The sequence below is a fragment of the Lactuca saligna genome, chromosome 5 (genome assembly GCF_052625555.1).
Source record: "Lactuca saligna cultivar CGN05327 chromosome 5, ASM5262555v1, whole genome shotgun sequence".
Taxonomy (NCBI): domain Eukaryota; kingdom Viridiplantae; phylum Streptophyta; class Magnoliopsida; order Asterales; family Asteraceae; genus Lactuca; species Lactuca saligna.
Window position 1 is genome coordinate 88,754,190 of NC_136421.1, and position 9,231 is coordinate 88,763,420.

General features: G+C 33.7%; 1 protein-coding gene across 1 annotated transcript; it reads left to right on the forward strand.

The window, feature by feature from the left end:
- Nucleotides 1–1,355: 1,355 nt before the first annotated feature.
- Nucleotides 1,356–8,936, forward strand: LOC145048917 (uncharacterized). The gene is made up of 15 exons (XM_078997568.1): nucleotides 1,356–1,629; nucleotides 1,707–1,795; nucleotides 2,550–2,616; nucleotides 2,733–2,848; nucleotides 3,406–3,472; nucleotides 3,566–3,614; nucleotides 3,868–3,953; nucleotides 4,066–4,325; nucleotides 4,673–4,728; nucleotides 4,882–4,967; nucleotides 5,223–5,315; nucleotides 5,808–6,069; nucleotides 6,577–7,061; nucleotides 7,564–7,798; nucleotides 8,591–8,936. Exons 1-15 carry the CDS (start codon nucleotides 1,426–1,428, stop codon nucleotides 8,806–8,808), a joined length of 2,373 nt encoding a protein of 790 aa, XP_078853694.1. The 5' UTR covers nucleotides 1,356–1,425; the 3' UTR covers nucleotides 8,809–8,936.
- Nucleotides 8,937–9,231: the final 295 nt, after the last annotated feature.

Here is a 9,231-nt window from a genome sequence, read left to right on the forward strand (position 1 = left end):
TTAATTTAGCCCAAATAAGTTAGCCCAAAATCAATCGGGGGCGGGGGAACGGGGGCGGGGGTGGGGGTCAAAAGGGGAATTCGGGGGCGGGGGAACGAGAAAATTTTGGGGGCGGGGGCGGGGGATGCAATCCCCGTCCCGTTTGGCCCCGTTGACATTCCTATCAACGAAACACATGTAATATTCAAAAGATATTATATCACAAGAATATCTACATAAATAGATGGAAATGACACAACATCTTTAATAATCTATGCTTCAAAACAACATTTTGAGTTCTCAAATGTAGTGGCGATTCATGTTCCGTTGCATAATTGAATTGAAACTATCTTTTAAAGATGAATCGTCTGACAATTAAATTAAACTGAAATACGGCCACATTTTCAAATACTCGAACCAAATCTCCACAACATAATCACATGACTTTATGCCATGACACTTTCTTACCCTTATAAACCGAAAATCAAAATTGGTTCCAAAATCGTAATTGGTGTAACAGGATTCGGTTCCAACATTTCAAAAACTGCTAATGCAATATATATATATATATATATATATATATATATATATATATATATATTCAAAAAATAATAATTAACATGTTTCATTCTAAGTTGGATCCATAGATACAAGATTCACATGCAAATATTAAAAAGAATATCATCTATACTTTAATCCATAGATAGCGATTTATCATTGTGCTGGATAATAAATATTATTTGCCAAGGTATATTCCCTCTTTGTCTATTTGATAGTATCTTATTCAAAATTGAATACAAAATAGTTTCCAATTAGACATAGTTTTTCTATAACTATTCATGATATTTTTCGATTCAATGCATTTTTTTGAATATGTTATTTTTTCGAAAGATACAATTACTTAAAAGAAAACTATCTACCGTCTAACACGAAAACTAATTTATGATCTTTCATACAAATTGCCGATACAATTACATGTTTTCAAAATAAAAATAAAAATCACAATGAAACTATTCACTAAAAAGAATTAATTGCCGCCCGCCGTTTTGCGCAGGAAACTATTTTTTTTATATATATATATATATATATATATATATATATATATATATTATAAAAGAACAAAATTTTATCATTTAACATGATAGTATATATATATATATATATTATAAAAGAACAAAATTTTATCATTTAATAGTGAACAAACGCAAAAACAAAACCAAACCACATTATACGATTAAAAAAAAAAATAGGGAACTAACAGATTACGTTAAACCACATCGTGTAATTTAAAGTTTATTGCCCGGCCCACGAAGGCCCATTTCCAGCCCTAAAATCATGCCTACATAATAAAATCACAAAGTCACAAATACGTTGCTTCGCGTATGCCCTTGCCTCTTGCTGAAGAGAAACATCCCTCTTCTGTGTTTTTGAAATTAGTCGGAAGAAATGGGAGGCAGAGGGAGGTCTAGAAGAACTCAAAGAAAGCATTTTCGTGATGGCAGAGAAAATGTCTGGAAAACCAAGAAATCTGATTCTCAAGAAGCTGATGGAAGCAACAACGAAAACGATTCCAATGGAAACAACACTAACAAACCCACTCACTGGCAGCCATTTGCTATTGAGAACGCTGCTTTTGATGAGTACTACAAGGTACTTATTCGTTAGTTATAATACAAGGTAGTGGATTCTTCAGTGCATGTTGCATCATCTAAAAATGAATTTTGTAGGAGCAAGGGGTGGTGCGTCCGGAGGAGTGGGGCTCTTTCATCGAGTGTCTAAGGAAGCCACTTCCTGCTGCTTTTAGGATCAATTCTAGGTAAATTTGTGCTTTGGATTCGTATTCATTCGTAGTCTTTGTTTTACTGAAGTAGTCTTTGGTTCGTGAAATTGAATAATGCCTGTCGTATGCGGAAAAGAACTGTTGTCGCTTCAATGACAAGTTTTCTCCATTAGAGGCCAAAAATTAGACATCATTTTAATTGAAACTGCATCCTATTGCTGCTATGGGCATTCTAATTGAAACTGCAATAGCTGCTACTAGAGGGATGCAGGTATAGTGGGGGTGCAACTACTTGCTATTTCATGGTATTGGTAATTGGTTATTGTATTACAAACTCACTGTTAGATATATTTATTTACCAAAGGCCTAGTGGTATGGTCAGATGTCCTCTCCCCAAGAGGTTGAGTTGTCTGGGACATAGATGGAATTTAGGAGTATGAAATTTTCATGGGAACTTGGGAAGGTAGAAATAGATGATAAATAGTAAATAATCTATCACCATGTCAATATATGTTTAGACAAGTAGTGGTCCATGGCATATGTGAAAAGTACTTGTGCAAAATAAAAACTAAAACAAGGTTAATTGAAGAGAGGGTAATCTTACAATTGGCATTCTTTTTCTCAAGTTGTTGATCTTGGTGTGGAAAGCCAACTAAAGAATTCCACTTCCCTCCTTAAGCCATAAACTATACACCATACACCATAACCCCTAAGGCTCTTTGTGTTTTTTATGAGACTACTGTTTATCTTGATGATTTCTACTTATAACATCTCTTACAAAATTTTGCAGTAGCCAGTTCTGTACAGATCTCAGGTCACAGCTGGAAGATGAGTTTATGAAAGCTCTTCTGGCAGAGGTGCATTTCAATTTGCTATATTATTACCTTTTCAAAAGCATGTAATGTTGATTTTTTACTCTTGAGGAAATAGTTGTTTTTTGAATCGTTTGCATCACTTTTTAAAAATCTGTCAGGGTACAGATGGGAATGAATCAGAGGGCATAAAACCATTGCCTTGGTATCCCAATAATTTTGCTTGGATGTCAAGTTTTTCAAGGATGCAGCTGAGAAAGAACAAGAATCTTGAGAGGTGATTGAGTAATAAATGTACTTATTGCTCTCAACTTGTCAATCTTGAGAAAGAAACGATTAAATTAACAGTTACTGCAGCATTGCTTTACATTAGTTTGAGTCACCTATCAAGAGTTGCAGATCCTTATGTAGTGTTTGGTATGAGGGAATCGAATGAACAAAAGCTGTTTGTTTTGCTTGTTTGTTGGAATATTGGAATGGACCATTATTGATGCCCTCCGTTTTGCTAATTGTTATGCCTTAGACCAACTCCCATGGAACACTAAAACACCATTTTAGAGACCAAAAAAGTGGCTATTTCATTCCTACTAACCTCTAAAAATCACCAATTTAGTGTGTGGGATAGCTTCACAAACAAATATGTAGGCCTATATACATGGGCCCATGGCCACTAAAAATCACCATTTTAGTGTCTTGACATTGGAGTCGATCTCAGGCCCTTCTAATGTCCTTTAGATTATCATATCAATAGGTTTTCATATTTTGAAAGAATCTTTAAACGTGCTTCTTGCTCGTATTTTCTTACCATTCCATGTTTTTGAATCAACCTTTCAGGTTTCATGAGTTCTTAAAGCAAGAAAATGAAATCGGAAACATTACAAGACAGGAGGCTGTTAGCATGGTGCACAAACTTTGATTCTATAATCCAACTTTTGTTAGTGCAATATGATGCTGTGCAGTTTTTGTAATCTAATATTGATTTGCACTCACACAGGTACCTCCATTGTTCCTGGATGTACACCGAGACCATTTTGTTCTTGACAGTAAGTTATTGTCCTTAAAACCAGTGCAAGAGTTTAGTTTTTCTCCAAAAAAGTATCATCACATATGCATGTATAAATAAACTTCTTATATCATATGCTTTTGAAATAGTACTGAATGGAAGAAACAGCAACATACTTTGATTTACTTTTCATTTTGTTCCATCATTGTATCTGTATGTATCATAATAATGATAGCGTTGTAGTTCCATTTGTTTTTTATTAGGAGATTAAATAATTGATTGATTTTGTGCAGTGTGTGCAGCTCCGGGCTCAAAAACTTTTCAATTACTTGAAATGATACACCAGGAATCAGAAGTGGGAGCATTACCAAATGGAATGGTTATATTTCTGTCTCTTCAATTTCAATACCAAACTATCTTTTTTTTTAAAATGTTTGTATATGGAAAAGGGTATGATTATGAAAGTGAATGATTTTTGATGGGTTCATTAGGTTATAGCAAATGATGTGGATGTACAACGATGCAATCTTCTTATTCACCAAACAAAGAGAATGTGCACTTCTAACTTGGCTGTGACGAATCACGAAGCACAACATTTCCCGAGTTGTCGCTGGAAAAAGAATAATACCACAAATGGTTCTGATTTGGGGGGTATGAGTATGACTGAACTTTTATTTGATCGTGTGCTGTGTGATGTTCCATGCAGTGGAGATGGTACTCTCCGTAAGGCCCCTGATATTTGGAAAAAATGGTAAATTCCTTTTCTACCCCTATGTTACTTGGGGCATTAAGTCCTTCCTGTAGAGTGGCTGAATGGGTAATTATGTCGGTCTGGATAAAATGTTACCAACAAGACTAAATGCCCATTTTACCCTTACTTTCTAATGAATCTTTTTAACAATATTCATTAAGTTTGAAGGGAAAATAGGTCATTATTATGTCCAACAGATTAAACAGAGCTGTTGAGATTAAGTCAATTGTGTCTGAGATTAAGACTGTATTTATTGCATTGGACTGAAACAGTCTGATGTGATTGTGAGTTGTGACAAATTTAATGAAAGGATATCTGATTGCCTTGTATTTCTTTGTGAAATGCAGGAGTGTGGGGATGGCCAATGGTGTCCATTGTCTACAACTTCAGATAGCCATGCGAGGTTTGTTATAAGTTATTAATAGTTGTTATATACTAAAATAAGCAGACACAGACCTTTATATGTTATAATGGGGTTGTAAGTGAGTGGATCTGAATTCTTTTTCTTTCCAAGAAAAGAATAGTAACAAAACCTTTCTCCTCCTGATCTTTTCAGGTTTGGCATTGCTTAAAACTGGTGGAAGAATGGTTTACTCAACATGCTCTATGAATCCAGTTGAAAACGAGGCCGTAGTGTCTGAGGTATATTTAACAAGTGTGTTTCTTAGAAGACCCATTTAGGTTATTAGGCGAAATTAAGCTTATAATATGAGAAAAGGGAAAAAATTAACTCTTGTGTTAGGGTTCTTCTCATAGTCTCATTTATTGACATCTACTATGTGCCTTCATTCATGTTCTCAAGTCTCCACCCTCTTCTCTTATCTTCCATGAGTGTGTGTGTGTGATGTTATTATCATGGACATGGACACTAAATCCATATTGGTTTGTGTATTTCAGATATTACGAAAGTGCGGAGGCTCTGTTGAGCTTGTTGATGTATCTTCGGAACTCCCTCAGCTTGTTCGCAGACCAGGTCTTAAGACTTGGAAGGTTTGTCTCCACTTTTTTTTTTTTTTTTTTTTTTTTTTTTTTTACACCAAAATTTATTTATAAAATAAGATATGACCAAGTGTGTTTGGGGGTTACAGTTGATCCAACTTGTGCAATCATTGAGTTTCCATCATTACAACTTTTATGTACATAAACAAACGGCAATTGCAGCCTACTTTAATCCTTTACTAGCAATTTACTTACCCATACGAACACCCAACTGAAAAAATGCTTTCTCATAAAAGCAACATGCCTGCATTTCTTTACCAAACTACCAATATGAAAAACAATACTTGTAAACATTTTATCAGTTTTAGGTTATATATATATATATATGTTGCAATTATTGGTAAAATAATATAAGTATGTTGCTATTATTGGTAAAATAATATAAGTATGTTGCTGTTTCTTTTATTTAAGTATATGTAGGTTGCTATTACTGATTTGAATCGGCGTTTTTTAAATTTTTTTTTATTGGGAATGGAAATGCAGGTTCGAGACAAAGGCACGTGGTTAGGTTCTCATAAAGATGCATGCAAATATGGAAGATCTGGGATTGTTCCTAGCATGTTTCCTTCTGGCCAACCCCATGTTGACACATCATCTGATGAAAACGGGGATAATAATAATGATGATGTTTTGGTGACCGAAGTTTCATCTCTTCCTTTAGAGTGTTGCATGCGCATTGTCCCTCATGACCAGAACACTGGAGCCTTTTTTATTGCTGTTTTGCACAAAATATCTCCTTTGCCAGGTCATTTCTATAATCCCTTCACTTTCCAACATTTAATAATCCAAGTTGGAATGGAATCAAAACCTCATGTTTGTTTTCTAGTGGTTCCTTCAGTTTTTAATCCCATGTGGGAGGGGTTTTATTTTTCTGTAAATTATTATTATTATTCTTTACATCAATCATCTTTAGTAAAGAACTTCAAAACTTTAGTTTATATTTTCTCTTATCTTATTAAAAATACAACCAATGTTTTTTTATTCATAATTCTATTTCTAAATGTCATGGTCTTCATTTTTTTTAAAAAAAGTGATAAATAAACCTTTTGACTATCCAAAATACATATGTAATAATAAATATATGTCAAATGAAATTTAAATATATTATATGTAATTTATTTAGCGACTTCACCTAGTTTTATCAAATATAATTTCATTTAAATTTCTATTCGTACATAGAATCATTATAGAAGACTTGCTCCATACCATTCATTCATTCCATTATTTTCTGATTCCATTCCATCATGTGCAGTCATACAAACAAAATCAAGCAAACATTCCCGGCAGCCTCAATCCGATAGTGATGAAAAAACGAAACAACCAGAAGATGACAAGGCAATGAATGTAGATGTGAAAAATGAAGAATCCGATAGTGATGAAGCGACTAACCCAAGCAAAAAACTCAAAGGAACCGAGCCTGAGAAAACCGAAACCCTAAATAACCCAAAATCTCGTGCAGAAAAGGCTAATGACAAGAGAAAATTGCAAATTCAAGGCAAGTGGTTTGGGGTTGACCCTGTTGTTTTCTTTAAAGATGATGCTATTCTCGCTAATATCAAGGAATTTTACGGAATTCCTGAATCCTTTTCCTTCACTCATCGGCTTATCACACGAAATAGTGATACAAATCATGTGAAGAGAATTTACTATGTATCCGAATCTGTGAAGAATGTTGTTGAACTCAATTTCTTAGCTGGCGAGCAACTCAAGATAACTTCAATTGGTTTGAAGATGTTTGTAAGTTGTTTTTGGCCTTTTTTAAGCTCAACATAGACTGCTTTTGTTACACGGGATTGGATTGGACTAGACAAAACTTTTTAGGGCTGTTTTTGACAAGGCTGGCCTTTCTGGGTTGGACAAAAAATTGCAATTATTGTAACATTGACATCAGCCTTGCTTCCGGTCTCACTACAATCTGTTTGCAGATTCCAATGTAACTGAAATTCGAGATTCCATTCCACACTATTATGGTATATGGTATGTTTGATTGCTGAATGGATGGGACAGACTTCAATACCACCTGAATCCTTCAAATTCCTTTTTTGATGGGAGATCCTTATTTTCCTAGGAGAGGATGGAAGGAATTTAATTTGATTCTTCATTTTTCTTTTAAAAGACCAAAATGCCCTTTTATATATGTATATGTACGCATATGCATATATATATACACACACAGAGCAAACCAAAGATGTGTAAACAAACACATGACAAAAATTTAATTTTTGGGCTTATTATTCAGGAAAGGCAAACATCAAGAGAAGGCACTTCCTCACCTTGTGTATTCAGAATATCTTCAGAAGGGTTGCCATTGCTTCTTCCACACATGACCAAACAGATTACTTCTTCACCTGCTGTAGATTTCAAGCATTTACTGCAATACAAATCCATCAAATTCCCTGATATTGTCGATGATCGATTTCGTGAAAAAGTTGCAGCCCTTGCTTTGGGCTGTTGTGTGGTGGTCCTCAACAAAGGTTTGTTCTGCAAATGTTTTTTTTTTTTTTTTTTTTTTTTTTTTTTTTTTTTTTTTTTTTTACTTAAATGTATAATGGGGATGAAAAGTATATAACTTTTTCCAAAATTGCTCTCATGTTGCATGCCTTGCTGTTTATTTTTGGTTAAATCTGATTATGACATTGTACTGTAAAAAATCTACCCAATTAAACCATTGTCATCCGAACACAAAGCAATTTTCAGTTGGGTAGTATATTCAAAGTATTAATAAGGAAAAAAAGTAAAAGTACAGTGTTATAGTTAATTACAGTTTTTTCAAAGTACAGTGTCTTGATAAGAAAAAAAATGGGAATACAGCGTCGTAATAGAAATACATGAAGTAATGATACTATAACAAACATTGTAGTTTGAAAAGTCCACCCAATTATAGCAGTGCCATCCAATTACAAAGCCATTCTCATTGCTGTATTGGGTAGAATGTAGATCTTTCAAAGTACAATATCATAATAAGAAAAAACTGAAAGCAGATTTTGCTATAATAATTGATCCGATTTTTTCGAATAGGAAAAAAAATGCTTTAAAAAAATCATGAAGGAATGATGCTATGATAAACATTGCAGTGAGAAAAATCTACCTAATTATCCAAATACAAAGCAATTCTTCACAGCTATATTGAGTTTGGTATAGATTGTTCAAAGTACAATACCCTACTATGAAAAGGAAGTTTAAAAGCACAAACTTGTATAATTAATAAGAAATAAATGAAAGTACGTTGCTATTTCTTGCTTTTAGCTTTTTTTTTTGCATGGCAGGTAACGAAAATGAAGGCGAAGGCGTATCGGATCGGCCTAAAGTGGATAAGTCGACAATTGCGATTGGTTGTTGGAAAGGACGGTCGAGTTTATCAGTAATGGTGACAGCTGTAGACTGTCAGGAATTGTTGGAAAGGTTATTGATTCGGTTTGAGACCCAAAAGGAATCTTTGGCTGAAGATGCAATAAAAGTTAAGGAAACCGAAACAGTTGGTTGAAGTTGAAGTTGAACTAAAAAAATGTAGGATCAGGATCAGTTATGTTGGTAATGCTATTAAGCTAAACATTTTTAAACTATTTATTCCAACGACTGAAATGCAAAAAGCAGAAGCACGACATTTTTGATTGTTTCACCAGAAATAATTACACTGCTTCATATAGGTGATATAAGTTGTGCATTTTTTACCAATGGTAAAAGGTTGCTATCTTAGGCGCCACATCAACTTTTACGTTTCTTACAAAATTTACCTGCTGCTAGGGTGTGATAATGGCTTTACCTATGAACTTTATTATTATTATTATTATTATTATTATTATTATTATAATAATAATAATAATAATAATAATAATAATAATAATAATAATAATAATAAAGTTATAAAAGAGTTATATATATAGAATTAATTTCTAGATGAATATAG

Bases quoted from the DNA above. Each gene is read 5' to 3' on its own strand.
- LOC145048917 (XM_078997568.1), top strand. From the start codon at position 1,426: ATGGGAGGCAGAGGGAGGTCTAGAAGAACTCAAAGAAAGCATTTTCGT. The intron at 2,617-2,732 runs GTGCATTTCAAT...AAAATCTGTCAG, and splicing joins TGAAAGCTCTTCTGGCAGAG to GGTACAGATGGGAATGAATC. The intron at 6,070-6,576 runs GTCATTTCTATA...CATCATGTGCAG, and splicing joins CAAAATATCTCCTTTGCCAG to TCATACAAACAAAATCAAGC.